A 25,366-nucleotide genomic window follows, 5' to 3' on the forward strand; every position below is an offset into this window, starting at 1 on the left:
GTAGCGTTACCCGTCGAAAGAATGGACTCGCACGGTAAACATCAAACGCTCGATACGGTTGTAAATTTTCAAATTATTCGCTCCTTTATACGTTTCTTTTCAAACGGGTTTTTTTTCTACACAAATGACGGCAATTGTGTGAAGCGTTTTAACCAGTAGAGTGCAAAAAACAGGAAAAAATTAACTAAACACAAAAAAATAACACCACACAAATCACCACCCTCTACTCTAGTCGCTGCGGAATTGTGCGCCTGTAATGAAAGAAGATGAAAAAGAAATACATTGTAGTGAGCAAGAAATAACATTAAAAAAATGCAGCACATGTTTTAGAAAGTGCCGCTGTAAAGTGACTATTAGGCGCCACCCCCCGGCAGAGGTCACCTCTCAAGTCGGCGAATGTGATACGACCAATGGATACGATGAACAATGATAATTATCCTGCTCTTCGGCTACTATCGGACGCCAGCAGCGCAACGTAATATGATTGCGCAGAACATTCAACCAGGCAAACAACACCGGTTTGCAACATCGCGCCTTCCTAACAAAGTCCACCTACATCTGTTTCCGGCCATGTTTGATTCAAAGTATGGCGGCTAGCATGAGAAAATGGTCATTTAATCAAACACGAAAATTATAGTTTTATTTCAAACAAAAATTATTTTCTATCAATTCTAACACCATGTGAGATGGATATCAGTTATCAATCGATTCGATTTAACAACTAAAAGCTCATTGTTTGTTGTGCAGCTTTTGGGACACCAAATATAGAAAGATATTTAATAATTTATTATTGAGTCTAGCGCAATCGATTGCTATCACGTCATTGATGAATTGTATTTTTCCGCTTTTTGATTGCATTCCAATCCAACCCCAAAAATCGGAGGGTAACAACAGTGCCTTCGAATCGACTAAACTTTCAAGGTTACCGATGGTTTCGTTACGACCTAATACGATCAACGATTTATTTTATGTGCTTTACGAAAATCACGTCCAAACTAACAGGAAAGCAGATGGGAAACGTACGCAAACAGCTGTTGTCCCAATATCACCTTGAACGGTGCTTTAGTCACACGTGTGCAAGGAAAAGATAAACGCGTTGCACTGTTTCGGTAGCCGAATGGAATTGGCTCCAAAAATAACTCCAAGTAAAATGTCACGGGTCGTCAAGGGCAAAACGAACTGTTTGCCAGTGTCACGCAATTTCCCGATCGTTGCAATAATAACATAATCCCAATTACAACTACAAGAGCCTCATTAATCTAGGCTTGGCATTAACTCATAATATAATTACAGTTCATGCAATGAACGAACGAGTATTCTAGTTTCAGCTTTAACGTTTTTTTTTTGTTTGCATATTTTCTCTGCCAGATTACATAAAAACAATGGCACATCGGGTAAGCGCTAATTATTCTGATCTGGTCCATGCTTTCTCCATAATTCAGTACGCCGAAGAGAAATTGCTCTTAATGTGTTTTATGTTGAATTTATTATACCAAAAAAAGAAAACTATACTCGACCGTTGACAAAGGGGAATAATTCTTCAGCTTCTAAATTCGGGCTTAATTATCGAGAAAATTATGTTTAGACGGAATTTCGGAAAGTTACACGATCTTTTTCTCACACATATTTTCTGTGCCATCGTGCGTCTGTTCTTTTCCATTTTACTGTTACCGTTTGGCCAGCTGGCAAATTTACATTCGACAATGATTCAAGTTCACAAATGAGAAATAACTTCATTTACTTCAAACGAAAAGAATGTCTTAAGAAAAAAAAAGAGAAGAGAACTGAATATGAAGACATCACAAATTTGCAACGGTAAGAAAAAGAAAAACAAAACTTCCAACAAGTATGAAAAAAAAGAAAATCCCAAGAAGAAGAAAAAAACTTCCAACAAGTATGAAAAAAAAAGAAAATCTCAACCATCAACATTGCTTTCAGATGCGAAAATGTTAATTGACCCAAAAGTATCCCACCGTACCGAACAAACTGATGTACCGCGCATTTGGTGTTTTGTTGTATTTTCTTCAGAGTCAAAACTGCAGAGATCTGATGTACCCTGGCAAGTGTTGTTTCATTTGTGTTTGCTTTTGATGATTGAAACATTTTTTTACATTATTTCCTTTTTGTGTGTATGCCATTTGCACAAATGTTTGCCAGCTTTCTTTTCAATATGATCGTGTACCTGGCTGTCAAGATAAGTAATAATGATGCTCACATAAGTTATGTTATACCTTTGAAATCGTTCCATGTTTTCAAACAATTTTTTGTTTTCAAACATCTTTTACGTGATTTTCGATCTTACAGATAAGGGAAGTTGCTTTGGAAGGTATTACTAAACTATTTAATGTGCATTAAATCCACCTGCCACTAAGATATTATCAAAAAAAAACCCCCGTGTGTCATACCAACACACACCCCTATCAGACAGTGATTATGTAAATTTGTCTAAAAATGACGCACAACCAACGACCAAAAATGGACAAAAGCTTGATAACGATCGTTGCCAAAGCGTACGAATGTGGTCAATGCCTCTTGGCACCACCGCCCGGTGTATATCTATGGCCAGCAACATACCCCAACAACTTCCGGTCATTCAACTTCCATACATTATACAGTTGCTGTTTTTTTTATTTTATACGTGAGTGAGTTCACTTTTGACGCTTTTCTCAATGGCTGAGTGCGTGTTTGGAAGAAAACATGGGGAGCAGGAAAATGCTTTAACCTCCAACGTCCATTTCCTTTTTTTTCACACACGTTAAAGTTGTTTTGTTAGTGGTATCTTTCTTTTTTTCTATTTCGATTGTTATGATTGAGCCAACGGAGCAGTGAAAGAAAATTATCCGACACCGAAAACATTCGAATTGCATTGCATCGACATAGTTACTCCACTGCTCCAGTAAACCGACCCACCCGACGACTACAAGACACACCCATTGCGATTTTAGTTCAGGTCGAAAAGCTTCACTACCTTCTTGCAGTGGAGAGGAAAAATGGGTCGATGATGAACATATTTATTTTTCACCCTTCAATAATGCTTTTGTTTTAAATGTGGTCCATCATAACATTTGTAGTCAAACATCAATAGTTACATTGTTTATTACATATTTTTTTAAATTAAATATTCATTGAAATCTTTTTCAATAAATACTACCGACTGCTACCGATTTGAATATTTCACCGACTGTCTAATTGCTAAATGCAATCGTACGATCTACGGCTAATGGCGTTTGCATTGCTGACTTAAAACTTCTACAGTTTTTCCACTGCTTCTTCCTTCCACCGTTCGACAAAGCTTGTAGCAAAAGATGGATGGTTTAACCATGAAATAGCTACATCACACATCACCATTACCTAAGCGAAGAGATTAAATCTTTAGCACACTGATGATCACACGCATACCAGCCACTCGATCGATCGGTTTTTCAACTTCTCTTTTCATTCGTTTTTTAGTTCATTTTCCAAAACATATTGCACAATCTGCTGACGTGTGTTTGAAGAGATGAACAGAACGTTTTTCCCCCCAATTAAATAACTTTTATTTTTGTGAATATGAAGGAACATTTTTACATCAATTTATTTTTCTAACTTGTAAATTTATATCAAAATAAACCCCAAAAAGTCAATTTCCATAATATTTATCTAACGAGCTACAGCAAATTTCTTTTCCGGAAAAATCGACCATGTGTTAAATGATCACTTAAGACTGCATTTTCCTTCTCATGGGTGTGGACGAATTTTTTTTTGTGGTTACGTGACAACAACGCTTTCCACGCTTATTTCCATTTGCTCATTCCAAGCTCACCTTTGTGAGGTCGGCTACGACGAGCAGCAGAGCGATATGGCCATAGGTATACAATTTTCCAACACGCATTAATTATTGCTTCACTGATTGATAGCTGTCCTTAATAGTATGGGTTTTGGTTAAACATGAATAAATTTAACCTCGCTTCGAAAAAGGACACAATTTTCGTTTTTAAAAAATGCATCTATAGAGGCGAGCCGGTGGGCTATGTGACAAACGGCGCCGTTTCCATACGACAGGACCGGGTATCAAATCCCATCCAGACCGTTTCTAGCAGCAAGGACAGACTGTCCGGCTACGTATAAAAATAAATCTAATAAGCCAGAAATGGTCTGCGTGACGTCTTAGGTTTTAAGAAGAAAAAGAACAATTTATTAAATTAATTATAAATTTATTTTATACAAATTTCAAAAAAGGCTGTTTTTGTTCAATTTCTTTACGATAAGTTTCTTGTACAGTTACAATTGTTACTGCTTCAAACAGTTTTAAGCATATAGCACTAGAATTTATCTTCCATTTAGATAATTTTTCGCTGAAGGTTTGTGAAATTAACAATCGTTTAACAGTGGAAAAGTACCTCCATTAAATTGCGTTAAGAATTGAGAAAGAATTTACCAAAACAGTTAGTTAGATGCACCGATCAAGGTAAACAATTAAATGCCTAATTGCACGCTACACGGTATCGCTTTGAAAGCCATTCCTCTTTCTATTAAGATGTGGTAACTGATGATTCCATTAATTAAAACAGATCATCTCAAGAAAAAAAGAAATTAGCCATAAGCAAACAATTTTAAACCCCGGTCAGATTAACCCATGATGCTTCTTTTTGCTACCAAATGCAATTATTTCTTCGCGCTGCGCTTCTCGCTTCCTTCACAAACGATTGCAAGCGAAAGGTATAATAACTCGTTATATACACACACTCACATATATTTGCAACTTGCAATTGCAATGAGCAAGATAATGCACAAACCAATTTTCCTTCCAGCGGTGGTGAACCCATTCCGCACAGCCAAACACTGGCCGCAAATTTGCAGCAAACAATTGAGGTGTTACATAAATTAAATGACTTTTCAGTCATCAACCCAACGCTGGTCCAACAGTTCCAACAGTGAGTTGGGTAGAGTGTCGTTGGGAAATGCAAAACCGTCGTAGTGTTTCGGGCTACGAATGAGATCCACATTGGAACGGTTTCGTTGTGTAGCTGCGGAAATGCTTACAATGCTAAATTTATGTAACATGAAAATTCAAACCAGAACTATCTTAAGGTGGCTTCGAAATACAGCGTGCACCTGCTGTATTGTAGAAATTTGGAACGTTGCCAAAAATTATAGCTTTACGTTTGGTTTGTAGTTCGTGTCGACTGCAGCTGTTATACAATTTTTGTGAAACAATAGACAATCTTCGATCGTCCAGGGGTAATTTGAATATTTTACTTTCTAAAGTTTATTTGTTTATGAGTAGAATGTAATGTAAAGAATGTTAATAACTACAGTTTTGTTGGTTTTTTTAAATATGCTTTTTAAGCTTCGTAAAGTAGTGATAACATACATTATACTACTATTTTATGAAGCTGAACATTGTTTATTGTTTAGAATTGAATAAGACCACCAGAGAATGTTATTCTCAGAAGCAAGAGTATTGAGCGCAGTTTACTCCATAAAATGTAAATGTACATTAGAAGTATCAACCGTATAATAAATAACATATCTTCAACTTGCCACAGAAATAAAATGAAACCCTTTTAACAAATCCATTTTATATGGGCAATACGCAGGAATATAAGAACATAATAAAAATAAATAAAGTAAATAAATGTATGAAAAACATAATAAACAGATAGAAAAATAAAAGAACAAAAATAAAAATATTAGCCTAATAAATAAAACAGTTTGATATATTTTGAAAACAAAAGTTAGAAATCAGTGGAGATAAACTTTTTAATGCAAAAAACAGTTCTTTTTTTTCGTGGTTAGCATTACCACGTAGCAGGATAGTCAGTCCGGCCCACAAAAAAAATTCTCATGATTTGAAAAATAAATTTCTTGACTAAAATACTTTTTTTTGTTTCGGCTTTTTAGAAGCATTCACATGACAAAGATCGCTTGATCACTTGATCATTGCTTCCAGTTCTATTTGTTCTAGTTCAATTGTATCCAATTTTTTCTGTGTACACGTTACGGTTATTGCTTTTATACGTTTTTAGCGAAATTTCCATGTTTTCTATTTCCTTTTCTATTGTTTTGTATCTTTAATTAGTTCTTTGCGGATGTTCTGTGCGTTTGTTGCTGTGCATTTTTCTCTCTTTTACTTTAGGTTAATTTAAGGCAGTTTTAAAGATATTTACTTTACAGCCTCGTTTGCCACAATAATTATTGAAGTATGAAATATACTCCTATTTGTTCTCATTACCGAAAGAGGCTGTCGATGGATTTCATTTGCTTTTCGGTGCATATACAGTTGCATCTTCTCAGTGTAATTCCGTAGCACCGATGATGGCTTCCCATCGTCAGTAATTAGCTGGCCGCCTAATATTAATGATCACCCATTCCGTGATGCTTCGTTGGGAACAGAGTTGTGCGTTACATCATGCGATCATCATCACGCTTCCGCTTTAGCTTTTAGTTCATCGCCGATTGAGACTGGCGAAGAGAGGTCAGTCAGATAGTAATGAGATATTTCCCGACCCAGTGTTCGTACAATCCGAGTCGGTCAATGTCTATTGCCGGATAGAACCTAATCTACCAGTAATTAAGATCAATCGGCACTAAGGGCACCGCGCAAGGGTTCGTTCCAACAGCGAAACGGTGCAAAGCTTTCAATGGCTTTCCATCATCCAGTCCCGCATCAAAATAGCGGGCTTTTCACCGGAACATGGCACGATTTTCACACCACATTGGCTTACCACCTCTTTCCCTCTCTCTCTCTCTCTTGCTTTCGGCCTGCCTCAGTAGTTCCACCAAATTGCAGGAAAATTCTCTTCACGCTACGGTTTGCGGGTGCCTTTCGAAATGAGGTCGACCGGCGATTTTTCCATCGTCCTCCTCTCTCACACATACATTTCGTTTAGTAGGCCGCCATAATGGTGGTCTTAGGTTAGTTCATACGAGGCCTCGCACATCAACACACACACACACGTGCTTTTCATGGTATTTCTCGGGGCCATCGGTTTGAGCGCATTTTTCTCGAAAATGTTTACCACACAACCTTGAGCATAACCCTCATGATTGAAGGGCTTCGAATGTATTCGTTGCAGTTTTGCATGAAAAAATGTTGCTTTGCTCTTTCGATGCGCAAAACACTTAAAGACACAAAAACACACACACACACACAAGAGCTAATCGTTCGATGAAAATCGAATAAGATTGGTTTGCGCTTTCCAGAAGCTTTCCGTGCAGTTGATTGCGTCGGTTGCTGCGATTGATTTGATTTCCACGGTGTTGTAGCCCGTCGAGAAGCAAAAATTGTCACGAGCGTTGTTGGCAAGAAGGCGAACATGGTTACACACGACATGGGCACAATTTCGGTCGAACAGTCGTTACGATCGTGATTTCAACGCTAACAATTGATTAGAGATGCTTTCTAATGTAGATGTGATTTGATGCAGTATAATCATAAAAGCCAATTATCGATTAGCAAATTTTGTTTTGGCAAAAATTTTTCTTTAAAATGGAACGAATTATATGGACTAAAATATGCCAACGACATTTAAACCCATAAACATATGGTTAACTACACCTCGTTTCTCCATTTTGTTTTTTTTTAACATTTCCTTTAAAAACAAAACCTAAAATATGGCCAGGCCGTTCTACCTGAATAAAAAAAAAACCTAAAATCCCTTCCGACTGATGACGCACGAAGTTAAATAAAAGCCTACAAGCTGCAATCACTGACGAAACAAATTGCAAAAAATGGAGCAAAAAAAAACTGCAAACTAGACACAAAAAGTGTAACAAGGTTCGTCGAGATATTACGCAAGTGATTCTATTTACAGAACCATTTCTACAGTGTAGGAACTGAAAAAGCATCCCTTCGATTACATAAACCATCGTTTGCTAGTGTGCAAGGTCTCCATTTTGCTCCTCCATTTCTCCTTATTTACGCTACAAAAAAAAAATCACAACACAGAACACCTGCCCATACGGTAGAGTATGCAACGAAAAGCTCAAGCAGTATTTAATGTAGGGGAGAGAAAAAAAAGATTACCACAAGAAAACTGTTTTAGCGTCTGGTGGGCTTTCTGTTTGCTTCACATACAAAGACGGCTTGAAATGCAAAACAAACTTTACCTTTACCGCAATGTGCAAACTTAAACACCTACCTTTAATTTCACCAAACTTGCACGTACTTCTTTTAGGCGTGTGTACACACAGACGTTATTATCACAACCGTCCAGCAGACATTGCCGGCCCGCAGGGGAGAGTTTTCCACGGCAAAGCACATACAATAGCGAATGAACCAGCAGCTTCCGGCAACACGGACAAGATCGATGCCATGGCAACCGTTTCCATGGTTGCCTTTGATGATTATTGGCCAAAGAAAATGTGTGCCATAACTTTTTGGTGAAGCGCTTTTATGGAAGCTTTTTGATTCTAAGAAGAACTTTGTTTTTTGGCACTGTTTGGGTACCACTACATCAAGAACGATTTGGAAGGTGTTACGCAACGTTTGCTTTCCTTCGGGAAAATGTTTACAAAGAACCAACAGCTACACACAAACACACAAGTAAATGCACAAACGCGCCACTACGGATGGATGGAAAACGTTTTTTTTTTGTCTCCAACAGAAGCTTTGAGGAAAACTTGAAAACCTATTCTACTCTGGAAGAGAAATACTGTTTAGTCAACGAGCGCCAACGAATGCACAGCATCGACTACGATGGTGAACTTGGCAACCCATTGCCATACTACTCGTCTCGCATTGTTTCTCTCCGTATCGTTTTTCCACCTTTCGTTCTCTCTCTCTCACTCGCCGCACTATTTCTTTCACAGTTCACTGTTCAGGGAGAAGCCCTTTTCGTTCGGCACTTTGGCACCAATTGTCCTGAATTTTCGAATCGATTTCCCGCCGTACACAAACGTAGCACCCGTGGGCTGTTTTGTTTTTCAACCCCCCTGACCGTTGCTGGAGCACCGAGCACCGAAAAGCAACTGATCGCACAGCAACTCAAACGCACCAAAGCGAGTGGAGCCACCAAACAAGCCAGGGAGGGAGGTTTTTGCTACATGATGGAGAACCACCGCATCACCACGTGTGCGTTTATGTGTGTGTAACGTGTAAACTTCGTCCTCCTGCCACAAAACTCTGGCCATGTTTGCTTCCCTTCGCTGCCCTGAAGTTATCTCTTGCGTGTGATAAATATGTTTTTTTTTGCCGAAAAGTCCACATGTTGTTGACCTATGCTGTGGTGGGCTCCATTCCATTCCTGCTGAGCGGCACGCAAACACCCATACACGTACAGGAGAAAAACCCCACCGGAGAAGGTAGCAAAGCGTATACCAGCTGATGGATGTGGCGCGCAAGTTGTAGTTACGATTTTCAATCCCTCTCTTGGCACAAGGGTGAACGGGGAAAAGTTAGTCCAGAAGGGAAGTAATAAAGTAAGGTGAAGTGGAGTTAAAAAAGTGGGGCAAAAAAATAATCATCCCTACACCATGGTTTCAATTACGCTGTGTTCTATGTTGCAACTGCCCATTCAAATTGCTAGATTTGTTTAAATTTTAAAAAAAGTTTCCTTTTTTTAACTGACAAAACCGACCAATAGACAAATTGTGCTAATCCTAGTGAACTGATGTTTTAATGCTTCCATCAAAAATTGTCATAGCAACATACACAAACGTGAATTTGCTTTGAACAAAAAAACATTAAAATTAAATTAAATTACAATAAACTCATATTTAAATCGTTCAAAATTCAGGAAACTAACAAAACTGTGCGAAACCTCAAAAAATTCACAAAAAAAAACAACTAAAACATATAAAGTAAGACAACAGGGGACAAGGTAAGAATGCCCTTAAGTAAACTCGAATTACACCGAAGACCTACCAAGTCTGAGTCCCGTTCCCTTTTCGGTGACAGTGTGGTTAATTTTGCTGCCTTTTGTTGCTGACCTTCCACGTGACGAGTAGCTTTTCACGAAAGTGAACATAATGTCCTTGAACAGAATGTGGCAGACGAAAACAAACAAACAAAAAATCGGCTAACTAGACGAATCGTTAAGTCGATCGTACACGAGTTGCAATATCGTAATCCATTTTATACACCGTCAATAAACGATTAACCGTCCATCGTCTGTACGATAGTTGAATAGAACCACTTTGAAATAGAGTCAATAAACGGTTGCGAATTAATACCGGCTAATCGTGATAATTTTTTTCAATGGGAAACTCGAATAAATGCAATTTAAAATGTTGTTTTTTCTGAAACATTCAAAGTAAAAGCTCTTTTTTTAAATCTTAACGTCCTTCGGGCATGCCATTGTACAAATGTGCGCCTAAGCAGTGAAATAATTACCTCCAACCATAATGAATCAACTCAATTTGTTTCGGTGTAATGGTCCAAAGGCAATGGCCAATTAAGCTACGCCACTTTGTCTCTGAAGCATTATCGGTTGAATCATCTTCTTAGATCATGCTGCATCACCATCGAAAGAAAGACACGTGTAACAAAAAAAGGTTAGAACTGTTACTGAACATGCAAAAGGTGTATTTTCTGCAAGCAAACACCCGCCACAAAACAATGTAAATGTATTTTACCGTTCAACATTGTTTCGATTGATGAAAGTACTCACGAAACAGTTGTAAAATGAATGTTGATTCATAGTCGGGTTGTTTCAATGTCAAATTAGTAGCAGCAAAAGGGGGTTGGAAAAGAAACAACCGGTATTATTTATTTCATATACATCCAACCGGATATTTGGTGCATAACACGTGCTCGTTCTGTCATCGATACAAAAGCCAAATTGTAGATAAATGGAACGGATCGTTAAACATTTGTCATTGACGAAGAAGATGTATGGGGAATGGGTTTGTTTTTTTGCTTTGAACAATGATTGTTTAAAATAATTACCCTTTTAAAGAAACTGAACGAACGAAAATATGGTAATTTAGTATCACCTTTACTCGGGGTATTTAAAATGACACGTAATGTTCCGTAAGCGTGTTTTCCGCTGTGGAACTACAAAAAAATGCTTTTGAAATATGTTTAATAATAAATTCAGTTAAACAATACCTCTGGCTTAAACTAGAGCTTGCCGCGACTATGATAAATCTGTGCAAAACTTATTGCAGCATTACACTGCGCCGTGGGTTTATCTACTTAGTGGCCACACGATGTGAACCACTTTCCCTTTTTTTAACGGCCCCAAAACTGAGCCACATATTTTACGGTGACATATTGAGATGGTCACGCGTACGCGGATGTAAATTTGTAAAACTACCCCCAAAAAAAGCCATCCCAAACCATGCAGCTATCGTTTTGGGGGTTTATTGCATACTTTTCTCTTCTTTTTGCTCAGTTTTGCATCACTCAAAACGATCAAATCTCCATCAGTGGCATACCCACACACACACACACACAGTGGTTCGTGGCAACCACTTCAGTTGCACAAAAGTGTCCCACCAGAACAACGGGGGGAAAGTGTTGTTTTCCTTTGCGGTATATACGAGCGAATTTTGTTGTCACCATCAATGCCAATGCGCGGTTTCGGTGGTGTGGCGGTACATAGGTTAACTGCTTTTAAATTATTACCATACCCCCATTTTCCCGTTCGTGCATGCGACGACGTGCAAGGAAAGTGAGAATTTTGACCACGAACCATACCCACCGAACCTTCATGTGCTTGGTGGTACGTGATTAAATGTCTCTTCACTTCTTTCGCTAATGTCCGTACCGCGGTGTTTGTTAATTTCCTACATGCGAATGTTACACCCGTACATCCGGGAACAATTGTAGAGTCAGATGAAATAAATAAACTCCACAATGATTCTCTGCACGTTAAGACGTTTTTGGGCACGAGGTTTCGGAACGTTCCATGCGGTGACCTCATCCACGACAGGCGACAATCCGCACCGACAGGATTCGTTTAATTGTTCATTCTTCTTGTATCCATTGCGTCCTAAAACGAAATCAAATGTGCTTCTCGTCGTCCATTAAGACGGTAAGGTAGTTGGCGATTAAATGTTGAATGAATTGACTAAAGAATACCAAAGAAAAAAGTTTAAATTGTATTATTTTGAATAATTCTTCGTCTTCTTAATTGATTGTACAGCCGTTGATGACTCAAATACACTGAACAGTTTTTCGGTGATTTTATCCAATTATCTATAGCTAAATTGTCTATTCTGATGATTCTGAATATTTGTACCGTGACAAGGCCGGCAGCCACATTTTATTCCACTAATGTCCTTCCCAAATCCTTTTCGCCTTTCGAGAGGTATGTCTTGTTTAGTTTTTGCAGCAATTCTTCGACATTGGAAATAAAATATATTATTTAAGACATTTTTCGTTCAAAATGTTGAAGTTTAGCAAAATAAATTATACCTCTTTTCTAAGAGAAGCCACAGCTATTATTGATTTGCCTAAATAAGCGTAGAGGATATTCAACTTAGTGAGACTGATTTGTAAAAGAGATAAAATTGAAATAAAAACTAAATAACTTTTATAATAAATTTCATTAATACTTCATTTCACTAAAATTCAATTAAATATTAAACCCCTTAACGTAATAATCATACCATCAATCATTTATGAAATGTATTGATATAATTTTGTTTAATTATTTTTCCTTCACACGCTACAAATACAATTCAATTACACTTTTCGGATTTTGCGTCAAATGTTCAGAAAACGAACACGTATTAGTGTACAAACCAAGAAAAAAAAACTGCACGAAAAGAAAACAAAAAGCTAAAGCTTTACCGAAATAACACCAATCAAAACGGTTTGTAACTGATCACGCATTGGAGTGATCGTGATTGTGCGAACGGTTCGTAATGTGAAGGAGCCTGTAGCTAAACGATTACGACTACCTACTATACACCTTGTTGTAACGACACGTTTATAGGTCACGAGGAAATTAATTAAATCAAAACCAATCACCCGTGATCGTTGAAGATCGAAGTGGTAGGGTGGTGCGGAGTTATTTTTTTTAAAGGCTATTTCTTGTTTCGTTTCTTCTCCACCAAAACATGACGTTGTGATGTGTGTTTGGAGGTGTAACTAATGTGCCATAATGTACATTACATGATCTAACTTTGATGATCTTTTTTCTTCAATTAATTTTCTGACCATATTTTCTTACCTGTGTAATCAAGAGGAAAAATCTAAAAAAATCACCAAATAGTTTCTAGCATCATGTCAAGTATCATCTTCCAAATTGTCTACATTCTGCTTTACCGAACAGCTCACAATACCAGTGTTTTTGTATCACTAAACCTTCTTCCTTCTTATCTTATCACAAATCGATTCATATTAAATTATTTTCTTATCTTTCACACACCATTGATACACCTTTCCGTGAGTGATACTATCAATCAATAAATGCAGCCTTTGCTACATTTACTTAAAGTTCACGGTTTATTCAAAATTTCACAACACAATTCACTTTCAAAGTCACCGGCAAATTGCGTTCTACAAGCAATCAACATTAACCACGTTTTAACATACGCACGAAATTGTTACATTAGCCGATTGCTAGTTACCCCACTGCCAAAGAGATTCTCTTTCCACTGTTTAGAGTTTGTACAGATGTTTTGCGTTCGACAAACAACACTCGACTCGTCCCACGGTTGAAGTTCGCCGGGAAGTTTAGCCTTAACGTACCGCGATGTTGTCGGTTTTGACGATAGCAAATTTGTATGCCTGTCGGTGCCTATTTATCGTCGCACTATAGGTCTAACGACTGTTGGCCAAATGGTCGTACAATGGTGCAAAAATTATTAGGCTTTATTTCCTCTACTTTAGGAAGCATTTTCAATTTGTAGATCTTTTACAGAAGGAACGATCTTCGATTTATTAACTTTTAGAAGAAACGATCATATCTTTCTTAATAGCTAATGATGTTTGAATTTGTTGGATAACCAGAAATTTGATAATATTAATATTTTATCAGTTTTTTTTGTAACCAAAGCACAGCACTGTATAAATTCTTGATGTATGGAAATAAGACTTTAAAATCAATAAAAATCCAACGATGGTTTGGATTCTTTGTTTCATGAATATTAAGTTTTCTAGGCTTACCAATTTTTTGTCAACTAGAATCATAAAGAAAAAATGTAAGAAAATACTTAATAACATTTCTATCGTAAATTTATCAAATTATACTACTGTGCGTTGTGCAAGCACATATAATACGCACACAATATCAAATAACCCCATACAATACACCTGGCGCTACTCCACCAACAGTGATGATAAGCGAAAAGAACGTACGTATCACAATATGATTTTTTTTTTTTTGGTTTTACACTTACTACCTGCAGCTGTATTAAATGCAGTAGTGCGTGTATTATTGGCGCGTAAAGACCACGAGCAAAATGGAAAATTGTCGCATATTGCATACGTGGATATTTCGGTGCTTTTGTGACCTGCATTGTAATGACTACCGAATAGTCTCCACGCCGTAAAGCTCTTTAAGCCGTTCACAAAACTTAAACCATTACCTTTGCAGCAGACATTGTACAGATCACAACCGATGATGTACCGCGAGACAAATGCGATCTATTGCTGGAGGACACATTTCACCATAATGAAGATTGAGTTGGTTTGGACTGTAATTTAAAAACCTTCACCATCCCGAAATTTTCGCAGACGAACACACATTGTTGGCTAATGGCTAGAGGCCAGTGATTTTCAGTGGCGCATTTCTCACAAGTTGCAGAAATATGAACTTAGTTCTGCTCTTTTGCAGACCCACTTTCAAATCAATCCAAAGATGTGAATGAGATATGAAATTTTCTTTTCTAATATCACGATTTTGTTTGCTTGTTAAGCACATTATAATTCTAATAATTACACCAGATTGTGCGTATGTTTCTCTTCTATTTACATTCCATTGATATTGCCAAACAGAATGGTTATATTTCATTCTCCTGTTTTGTGTGGCATTAAAACATCATTAGTCTTACATTAAAGCGATAAACCCCTTGCAAACTTTCACATTTTATAATGTAAAGCTTATTTTTCGGTGCCAAATTCCCAGGATGCGGGAGTTTCATTCAAAGTGGGCCCTAAACCAATTTCAACTTCAATTGTCTTGCGTTATGAAACACCTTCGTATACAGCTTAATTTTGCAAGATGTAAGTGAAAGTTATATAGTGTATAAAGTGCTATTGGGCGAATAATTTAACATTTCAAATAACGTGGTACGAGTTTAGCGTTTCCCACTTTTTGTAAAGCGCTTGTACTCTTTTGTTAGTTCAGAATGACAATGAACACAGAAGAAGTGAGTTAAATGTATTAATAAATTATGCTTTTTGAACATAAAAGCATAAAAGAATAAGAAAATTCAAAGCATCTGCAAAATACATAAAAGAAAAGGAAAAAAAAGTTAAACTGAATCTTATACTTATCAAAAGTAATAATAATATAAATTCTGTAGCACCTAGTAGCACGCCGGTAGCACAGAAAATGATCGTTGCTTATCAGGCCTCAGTTATCACTTTCGCTATCAACGAATCAAATGTGATTATGCCCGTTCTAGTTTAAGTATACATTACCACAAACAAGGTTTTATCATAAACGTACAAAAGTGTTTTATTTTCATCCATCTCTTTGAACTCTATCGTATGCAATATGCTACAATATAATGCTATACTCCCTGTCGAAATGATCGACACAATGATTAACAACCAGAGCCGAAGGTAACAGTACCCTAACAAATCTTCTTGTTGGTTTTTCCTTTTGCTTTGCAAACGGAACCGCGTGTGAACAACATTGGCTCTTCCTATGCTCTCATGGACGTATCGCTGCAATCGTGCATGATTATATTAATTTTAGTTTGAACCTACAGCTCATCGCGATTTTCTTCACTTTCCTCGTACTCGTACTCATCGTCGATCGGTTGTTCTTTACAGTATTTGGCCACTTGCGAGCATAACCGAATGTCCGTGTCCTTCACCACCTCCTCCTGGAACATCCGGATAATATCCTCATCGTAGTTCTCTACAATCTCCAAACACAGATGCTTGAGCGTCTTGTTCAGATCACCTTCCTGCACGAAGTTTACGTTTGCCATGTCCGGATTCATGCCACCGTCGGTCATCATCTTCATCACCACCGGTCGACCATTCTTCTTGTAGCGGGCCTTCGCGTAATCATCCATCCGATCGCACACCGTCTCCATCATCTCCGTTAGGTACATTTCCGACTTGGCGTACAGGATCTTTTTCTTCTTTTTGGATTCGCCCGTCGTATCGAGCCGGTAATCGCCAACCTCAACCTTCTTGTTCGGATCCACCTTCGAAGCGGCCAGCTCCATTTCCGCCATGGATGCCTTGCACACGAGGCACTTAAGCTCCTTGCTTTCGATGGGTCGTGCAATATCACCCACCTGACCGTTGGACAGGGTCGGTGCTAGTACGATCGTTAGCCCTAGGACCACGATCAGATAACGATGCAGATCGGAATGCATGGCTGTACAGAGTATGTTTCACGTTTAGCACAAGAGCACACAAAACACAAATTAGGAATTCCTTGTATAGGAGGAATTGTCCCAGTCACCAGCAAAGAGTGGCCGATTTGTCGAGGAACGGTATGTGGTACAGTTCTGAGCAAAAGAACGTTCCGACTTATATCAACCGGTTTTGTTTCTTCCGCTATCGGACCGTCATGAAAATAAACACGTTTCTCGTCTCTGATTGGTTGATTATTTGACAACCTAACAAGAAACACAAAGGCACGAACTTGGTCATGATTTAGGAAAAATCATGTTTAGTTTTCCACAAAACATAAATGCTTTAATTAGCATGTAAATTAATTTAATTAAAATGTACAACTTGTTTGAAACTAAGCAAAGAAAAGAGAAATATTTGTTCAAAAACCGATTGTCATCCACGCTATTGTTTGCGCACGTATTGCGCATGTGTTTGTTCAAGATTCAAAAGAATTAATTAAATAAATGGTAATATAATTAAACTATTTGAACGTATGTACACATTTAAAAACAAACTTTAAATGAACACATTTAAAGACGAACGGAAATTCTGCACAACCCTAACTTACGTGATATCCAAATTCTAAATAAGAAAAATCTTAAAGTACTTTAATTTCCCTTTAAGTTTAAGCTAACTTAATTTCCGTTTGGAACTGGAACTTTGCACATTTGTCTTTATATAACAATTAGTTAAAGTTTTAAAATACTCAACCTACTCTACTATGTTTATTGCTATTAAAATTGCTATTAAACGTAATTGCTATTTAACTGAACCTTTTTCCTATATAAACATTGCAAATCTCAGTCTTTAAACTGTTTGCAGTTTTAAATACGAACAGAACTCGGTAAAATACATGCCTGCACTAACTATTCATTTGCACAATTCCCACTTTTTCGATGGACTGTTTGATGACGCTCGAGATGATGTGCATCTAGAAAACCTTTTGAGCAAATCTCACAAACAAAGTTCCGCTCGTCCCGATGCCGTTTTTCGTGCAACTTTTTGTTAGAAATATTATTGAACGTCATGTCGCAATATATGCAACCGTACGGTTTCTCGCCCGAGTGCACTCGCCGATGCTTATTTAAGTTTCCTATATGATTAAATCGCTTACAACAAATTTCACACTGAAACATCTTCTCATCGTTATGAAATTTCTACAAAAAAGCAGTACAATACTTGATGTAATTAACGATACAAAACAACAGGCATGCAAAACTTACCGAGTGCGACAGAAGGTGCGCGTTGCTGATGAATTTTTTGTCACATATTTCGCACCGATACGGTTTTTCGCCTGTATGTCGTCGAATGTGGTAGGTCAAATTGTTGCTTTGCGCAAAAGATTTATCACAGAGCGTGCATTTGTACTTCTTATCGGGTCGGTGAATTTTCATATGATCCGACATGGACTTTACCTGCTTGCCGCAGATAGTGCACTCCGTTGGCTTTCTCAACACGGCCATCTTTCCCCAGCATTCAGCTTTTTTTACGCTAGGACTACCTTCCCGCTGAGTGTTACTGCCGCAATCGGAGTCGGTATCTGTAAATGCATCTACATCATCCGAAACAAGGTTGATTTCTTCTGTATCATTAGCGCTTGGCATTTCATTCTCATTCACGGCTGCTAGCGGATCGATAGATTCATCTCCCAATACATTATCGCCCTCCACACTTTCGAGGTAATATTCCTTCATGTACGGCTTAAATTGTTCATCGTACTCGTCGATTCGACTGCGACAATATTCACACACGGGTGAAATTATTCCCATACGTGGTTGCACACGAACGTTAGTGCTTTTGTAAATTTTTTCCAACATTTTCGTATCCGTTTGGGGGCAGATGATCGATCCCATCGTTTCGTAGCGTTCTTCGCATATTTTGCATGCATTTACTATGACCTCGAAAGCACTAGAAGATGGTGTGAAATACGTTATACATTAATGCAAACAACTTTCCCGCATGTACCACTTGTTCAATTACCTCAATCCGGTTAACAGAGACATTTTTCACACTTCATACATAGATAAAATATAAAATAAAACTGGCCAAACATGAAACAACTTCACAGGCTTTGCTATTGTTTACATTTTCCGAACGAAAGTGACATTCCAAACAGCAAGCCAACTTTTTCGAGCAGTTCAATTATTTGACAGTTCGCCAAACGGCTCGAATTGATGTGTCAGGCCGGAAACGTTTGTTGGGTCAAAGTTTTTCGAGCACCACCACGGTAAAACGGAAAGTCATTGTTGGTTCCTTTTGTATGTAGGCAATTTAGAAGAAATTCGCACTATTTAAACAAGCGAGTTCAATCGAAACGTGTCGAAAACATTCCTTCAATCGTGTGCACCGTGTTTGGGTGTAGAAATCAAATCAAATCTAGCTACGCGCACAGCTGCCAGACCAGGCTACAATGGATCGTTTGTTGCGACTCGGTGGCGGCATGCCCGGAATGAGCCAAGCGCCACCTCCGTCGGATGCACCGGTTGTGGACACGGCAGAGCAAGTATATATTTCATCGTTAGCTCTCTTGAAGATGCTGAAGCACGGTCGTGCAGGTGTACCAATGGAAGTTATGGGTTTGATGCTAGGTATGTAGTTCCCGTATTCTACAGAGAGCTGGTCTGCTTGCAAAACATCGAGAATGAACAATTGCTTTTCTTTCTCGTAGGCGAATTTGTCGATGACTATACCGTGCAAGTGATTGACGTGTTCGCTATGCCACAAACTGGAACCGGCGTGTCAGTCGAAGCCGTCGATCCCGTGTTTCAAGCGAAAATGTTGGACATGTTAAAGCAAACCGGTCGTCCGGAAATGGTAGTAGGATGGTACCATTCTCATCCCGGGTTCGGATGCTGGTTGTCGGGCGTTGATATTAACACGCAGCAATCGTTCGAAGCACTTTCGGAACGTGCCGTGGCCGTTGTGGTGGATCCTATTCAATCGGTTAAGGGCAAGGTTGTGATCGATGCGTTCCGACTAATCAATCATAACACCCTGGTACTGTGCCAGGAGCCACGACAAACGACGTCCAATTTGGGCCATCTGCAGAAACCATCGGTGCAGGCACTGATCCACGGGTTGAATCGAAACTACTACTCCATCAGTATCAATTATCGCAAAAATGAGCTTGAACAAAAAATGCTCCTTAATTTGCATAAGAAATCGTGGATGGATGGTCTAACGTTGGCCAATTATCAGGAACACTGCAGTATCAACGAAAGCACCATCAGCGAAATGTTGGAACTGGCAAAGAACTACAATAAGGTGAGTGACCGCACTTTCACAAACATTTGTGAAAAGGAACCATTTTCTAACACGTTCTCGTCTCTCGCCTCATTGACACACAGGCTTTGGAAGATGAGGAAAAAATGACTCCAGAGCAGCTGGCTATCAAGAACGTTGGCAAGCAGGATCCTAAACGGCATTTGGAAGAGAAGGTCGATACGCTCATGTCAAACAACATCGTACAGTGTCTTGGCGCTATGTTGGATACGATTGTGTTTAAATAATGTTTAACACGCCGACGGGAATCGAAGCTCTTTTGTCAACAGCTTCTCATTCAGCTTAAGTACAGAGAATCGTGCGAATCAGGTTACGGTTCGTAATTGTCCCTTATTGTATGATGCGTTTTGATCTTGTTTTTTGTGCGGAAAGGCAATTCGCGAAGCCCTTCCAATCTACTGACATATTTGTGTAATTAAAGGGAACACATCATTGTTTCGGGAAAAACAAACTATCCACATTTGTTAGGTATTTTTGAGACGCTTTGTACTGATGAGCTAATTCATGATTACTTGTAAGCGTAGAAAGAAAAGTAATAATAACGGCTCGGCTACTGCTGTAAAAGTACCTAAAGCAAAAGTAAAAGCTCTACTCACCCAAAGAAATAAAAAAAAACTTTCTCCCCGACGGGGAATCGAACCCCGGTCTCCCGCGTGACAGGCGGGGATACTGACCACTATACTATCGAGGACATGTACGAAGGGCAGCTTACAGCCCAACATGGATCCATGCTCACCTGACTACCTCATAAACTTATGTTACTTATGTTACATATTTATTAATGGCATGAAAACACATTATGCATTTTTCTGTGCGATACGAAGCAAAAATTACTGAAAATTCTTTTTTTCATGCACATGCCACATCAAAATTACAATTTTGCGTAATTATGGCAACCTTGCTACAACATCGATGGCAACACAGCTGTCAGCGTAGTTACAATATGTCAACCACCTCCCGTGTGCGGCTAAAATTAAATTTAACGATATTCAGACGCGTCAACAAGAATAAACAATTGGTGCTGTGTGGTGTGTTGTGTGTTGCTGCTCATTAGTGTGCCATCAGTTGCGATTACGTTCCAGTACTTCCAGTTTACTCTGTCCTTACAAGTGCAAGCATGGAACCGATGACGCTGGGCAGTCCAAGCGGTAGTTCGCTTTCCGGCGCGACCGGTGTGGGAACTGGTTATTTACCATCCTTCCTGATGGGTGATCCACCTACCACGCCACGTCCGAATACTCTATCACCGACTCGCGGTCGAGCATCGATTGCCTACTCGCACGGATTGATGGGCTCACCATCGGAAGGGCTGCGGTCCCCTACGATGCTACACCAGCAGCAGCAGCAGCAACAACAACAACAGCAGCATCATCATCATCAACAGCTGTCTTCCTCGTTTATGCATCCGCATACACCCCAAAACCATCACGTTCCACACGCTCAGCGATACCTGCACAATACCCAACCGCCCCAGGCTACCAACTTGACAAACCACTTCCGAAACGAATCGTTTGATGCGAATTCCAGCGTTGCCGGACCACCGACGCAAGGGTTGTTCGATTCATGGCGGAAGGAGAAACAGTTGATGCAGACACCGATCCGCGCAAATGCCGAACGAACATCCGGTGGAAATGCGGCAGATCAATCGGCCGCACAAAACCAACAGTTCAACGAATCGTTTCTAAACCAGAGCGGGTTCAACCTTTCGCGCGTAATGTCACCAATACCGATAGCAACGGACTACAATCGAAATGCGAGCATCTCTTCCTCTCCAACGCCATCGCCCTTCGGAGGACAGCAAGCCCAAACGCAGGTACAGCAGGCCGCCAAATCGTGCAATTGGATTACGGTTTTTGGATTTCCGCAAAATGCTGCATCCAAAATTCTGTCCCACTTTATCGGCATTGGTACGATCCTGGATAAACAGGCACCGTCACCGCAGAACGGGAACTGGGTACATCTGCGCTACAGCTCGCGGTTAGAATGTGATCGTGCGCTCAATTACAACGGACGCATCATAAGCCAGGGTTTGATGATCGGTGTACAGTACTGCAACGATCCGGCCATCATCGGGAAAGAAAATGAAGCAAACGAGAACGATGCAACCCAAGCGATTTCGTCACCGGATAAGCCGCTTTGGCGTGTGCGATCGCTAATGAACATGTCGTACACGGCGATGCAGGACCCGCAGGCCGTCATTTCGACACCGCCGGTACAGAAGCGCGGCACCGGTATCGTTAACAAAGCGATGGATCTTTTCTTCGGTTGGTAAAACAAAGACCCGGCGGGTGTAGGAAAAAAGTGGGGTTTAAAAAAAAAGGAACATTTGACCAAAATCGTCTGTAGTGGAAATCTGTCCAACATATAATTTGTAATTTTCCTTAATAAAATTGTAAAACGATCGAAAAACGAATACCATCCGATAGAAATTATTAAATAAGAACATTTCTTTTGACAGTGACCGATTGCTTTCCGATTTCGTGCCTTTCCCTTTTGCTAACGAGAGTGACTTTTATTTTACGCCTACCATTCTTTAATCGAGTCTAATCAATAGCTGATCTTCCGATGATCGCCATGTCGGTTGTAAAGATCGCCATGCTGCTTCATACCAACAGCTCGTACAGGTAGCTAGCACATTCGTTTAACTTTACAAAATTCGGCACTTCACTGCTAATGTTGAACAGTATCTTATCCGTTAAGGTGCTGTTTGCCTTCAGCGTTTCCGCTATCGCACTCATGCCCGGACCGGGGATGCTCAACAGATTGCCGAGCGCCTGGTAGCCACGGTACGTTGCTTCATTGTCCGTTAACCAGCACAACAGCTCACCGGCCGTACCGGCAAGCACCTTGCAAAATTCCACCGACGAAACTTTGTCGAGTTGAGTCATGGTAAGGTTCAGATAGAAGCTGGCCAATGCAATCTGCAGATTCGCACTGCATCCACCGCGCACCGAACCGAACCGATCGACGATGGTACGAATGTTTTCCACCACCACATTCCGTCCCGGTTGGTGAGCTAGCATGTTGACGAAACACCGTGCGGACATAAGCTGGTTCGCCGGCAAATGGTTCGTGTGCTGCAGGAACGTTTCCATGAAGGTAGCATCCTCGAACAGTTCCTGACAGGCGCGCGGTTCACGCACGATCAGTCGCGTAATATCCATGATCGGGAAGAGTTTCTCCGTCGGCCAGGTGGTGTACAGGAACTTCAGCGCTGTGAGACAGGCCGAATTCTGTTCGCCACACGTCATTACCTCGCCCGCGTACCGCACAATATCGTTCAGCGTTTCGTCCGACATCCGGAGGCTCTGATCCTCGAGGTTACCATTCAGTTCTCTGTGGGACAAATAATTTTTTTAACACTCATTTCCTGACAAAGCTGCACAAATAGTAATCGTACTAACTTACTTCAACTTTATAAGCACCTTGGCCAAATCAGCATTCTCCAGCAAAATGTAATGCCGGTGTGGGAAGTGTGTGTTGCTTTTCTTCACATCCGTCGATCCTGTCGTGTAGCTGGATGCACCGGTAAACGGATCCAAATTGCCACCGTTTCCATTTGCCGCTCCGCTACTCGCATTTGGCGCCACGGCCACGTTTGGTGTTTGCGTGGTGTAGCTCGACGCACCCGTAAACGGATCGGTATTGGCCGAGGAAGGTTGAAATTGGCCACCGGAAGAACCGGGCACGTACCGGGAACCGCCCGTGAACGGATCGTAGTAACTATTCGCGATCGCACTCGCCACCGGGGCACTGTCTGAGTTTTTCACGATAAAGTTAGCCACCTGGTCGAGGTACGCTTGGGGCAGATTATGTTTATGGATGAACCGTTGCGCCACAAACCACGGATCCTCACCACGGTTGTAGGGTAGCTTCAGATTGGGCGCATCGTCTGAAAGGTTGACCGAAAACACGTAATCGTACTCACGGCCCTCGTACAGCTGCTTCCCCGTGTCCCCATCGCTGGCACCCATTACATCGCCGACACAATCCCACTTTCCGTTGGTCCACTGGTAACAGAGAATCTTGCCGTTCGGGTGTCGCACGATACGCGTCTGCCCATCGCGCCCTTCCGACAGCAGCGATTCTGGACCGGGCAGATCGTTCACATTCATACCGCCCAGCTGTTTGGCCGATTCCGATTGGCGAACCTCGACCGCTACCCGGTACGCGGCCAACGATTCCTCGGGTGCTGTGCGTTCCTGGTTTTGCGTAAATACGCGCACGATCGCATCACTTGTACCGGCAACAATATCTCCATTCCTTAGCCCAGCAACAGCCCACACCGATTGGGCCGGCATTTGAAGCGCATCACCGAGAGCCCCTTCCCGCAGGTGCCACATGCGTATGGTACTGTCCTCGCCACCAGTAATGAACACTTCATCACCCCACGCATCCGATCGGCCGATGCTATAAATGTAGTTACTGTGTCCATGAAACTCTTTCACACACTCGTACGTATCGTTCCAGTGCCGTACGGTGGCATCGTTCGAACAGCTTAAAAATCCACCCTTCGGCAACGGACACAGGCCACGCACACAATCCTTGTGGCCCTTCAGTACCACCAGCTTCTCCCCTCGTTCGTTCCACACGAAGATGTTTTTGTCTGCCGATCCGGACACGTACTTGCCGTTCGGAAGACAGGCCACAGCCCACACAGCTGCCTCGTGCCCGACCAGGGTAATGTTCGCATTCGAACCGGGTGCATTGGTCCAGATTTTGGCCGTTTTATCCCAACTGCCAGAGATAAGCGTTGTGGCATTGTGACCCGCAGCCAACGCACAAACGGTCGACGTGTGACCCTTTAGTACACCGATCGGTGCGGCTGAACCACTGCCAGGGAATGGAAAAATGCAAATAGTTGCATCGTTACTGCCCGTACAGATCCATCCGTTTGATTCCACTACCAGCACCGCACCGACATAATTGGTGTGGCTGTTGAGCGTTTCCTTGTCTTCATAACGATTGCTGTGATCATTAAAACAGAACGTTGTCTTTATTAACTAATCGTTGGCGTATGTACGCACGTACAGAGGGAACACTTACCCGAACGCTTCCCAAACCTTTGCCGTTTTATCACGCGAACCAGACACAACAAAGCCCGGACCTTCAGCTACGGCGCGAACATCTAGCTTGTGGCCCACCAACTCACAGGCCAGCTTGAAGTCTTCTATTTTAACCATTGCGATCGTTATTCTTTCTCCGTTTGCTGTCCACCGGTCAGAAAAAGTGTTTGAAGATCTACGGTCGGAACGATTTGTGCAGCACTGTTTACCTTTTTATTGTGGACACGCAAACCTTCTTCGCTTGCTAGACAATGTACGAAAATTACCGACTCACTGCTATTGCCGGCAGCTTTTGGTAGGCAGATACGGTAGAAAGAAAGAGACGGATAGAATCAGCGCAGTGCGTTAGAAAGAGATCCAGTAACAAGAACGCGAGCGAAGTAACTGAAACGTCAAACGAGGCTTTCAAACCTTTGGGTCATTATGAAATTTATTTTCTATTGGAATTTAAATTAAATTTCTGGTTTGCCCTTTTATCGAACAAAAGCTGTAGCTAAAACGAGCAATATATGATCTCCTGTAGTAATAATTCGGAAACCAGAACCATTCACAGCTCCCCAAA

The 25,366-nt window shown here is 40.7% G+C and overlaps 5 protein-coding genes and 1 non-coding gene across 8 annotated transcripts; 2 read left to right on the plus strand and 4 right to left on the minus strand.

The window, feature by feature from the left end:
* Positions 1–101: 101 nt before the first annotated feature.
* Positions 102–18,561, minus strand: LOC125763230 (zinc finger protein 501-like). 3 transcript variants are annotated; one of them, XM_049426100.1, is made up of 3 exons: positions 18,437–18,560; positions 17,680–18,364; positions 102–251 (listed from the first exon to the last, which is right to left on the minus strand). In XM_049426100.1, the coding sequence occupies exons 1-3, from the start codon at positions 18,457–18,459 to the stop codon at positions 117–119; spliced, it is 843 nt and encodes a 280-aa protein (XP_049282057.1). In that variant the 5' UTR covers positions 18,460–18,560; the 3' UTR covers positions 102–116. The 3 variants fall into 3 exon arrangements, 2 of the variants coding, with proteins under 2 accessions (XP_049282057.1, XP_049282056.1); XM_049426099.1 differs by lacking the exon at positions 102–251 and adding an exon at positions 17,145–17,613 and having other exon boundaries at positions 18,437–18,561; XR_007418329.1 differs by lacking the exons at positions 17,680–18,364; positions 18,437–18,560 and adding an exon at positions 8,124–9,148 and having other exon boundaries at positions 141–251.
* LOC125763240 (protein seele) lies at positions 15,532–16,663 on the minus strand. The gene has a single exon (XM_049426118.1). The coding sequence runs from the start codon at positions 16,432–16,434 to the stop codon at positions 15,808–15,810; it is 627 nt and encodes a 208-aa protein (XP_049282075.1). The 5' UTR covers positions 16,435–16,663; the 3' UTR covers positions 15,532–15,807.
* A 100-nt stretch (positions 18,562–18,661) lies between the features above and the next one.
* On the plus strand, positions 18,662–20,189 carry LOC125763233 (26S proteasome non-ATPase regulatory subunit 14). Its single transcript, XM_049426102.1, has 3 exons — positions 18,662–19,044; positions 19,125–19,720; positions 19,804–20,189. The coding sequence occupies exons 1-3, from the start codon at positions 18,867–18,869 to the stop codon at positions 19,963–19,965; spliced, it is 936 nt and encodes a 311-aa protein (XP_049282059.1). The 5' UTR covers positions 18,662–18,866; the 3' UTR covers positions 19,966–20,189.
* A 168-nt stretch (positions 20,190–20,357) lies between these two features.
* Trnad-guc (transfer RNA aspartic acid (anticodon GUC)) lies at positions 20,358–20,429 on the minus strand. Its single transcript has one exon. It is a non-coding gene; the product is annotated as a tRNA-Asp (tRNA).
* A 230-nt stretch (positions 20,430–20,659) lies between these two features.
* LOC125763229 (nucleoporin Nup35) lies at positions 20,660–22,151 on the plus strand. The gene has a single exon (XM_049426098.1). The coding sequence runs from the start codon at positions 20,856–20,858 to the stop codon at positions 22,008–22,010; it is 1,155 nt and encodes a 384-aa protein (XP_049282055.1). The 5' UTR covers positions 20,660–20,855; the 3' UTR covers positions 22,011–22,151.
* Positions 22,152–22,223: 72 nt separating this feature from the next.
* On the minus strand, positions 22,224–25,187 carry LOC125763224 (phospholipase A-2-activating protein). The gene is made up of 3 exons (XM_049426087.1): positions 24,785–25,187; positions 23,147–24,706; positions 22,224–23,074 (listed from the first exon to the last, which is right to left on the minus strand). Exons 1-3 carry the CDS (start codon positions 24,919–24,921, stop codon positions 22,342–22,344), a joined length of 2,430 nt encoding a protein of 809 aa, XP_049282044.1. The 5' UTR covers positions 24,922–25,187; the 3' UTR covers positions 22,224–22,341.
* Between the last annotated feature and the right edge of the window lie 179 nt (positions 25,188–25,366).

The sequence above is a fragment of the Anopheles funestus genome, chromosome 2RL, assembly GCF_943734845.2.
Source record: "Anopheles funestus chromosome 2RL, idAnoFuneDA-416_04, whole genome shotgun sequence".
Classification (NCBI taxonomy): domain Eukaryota; kingdom Metazoa; phylum Arthropoda; class Insecta; order Diptera; family Culicidae; genus Anopheles; species Anopheles funestus.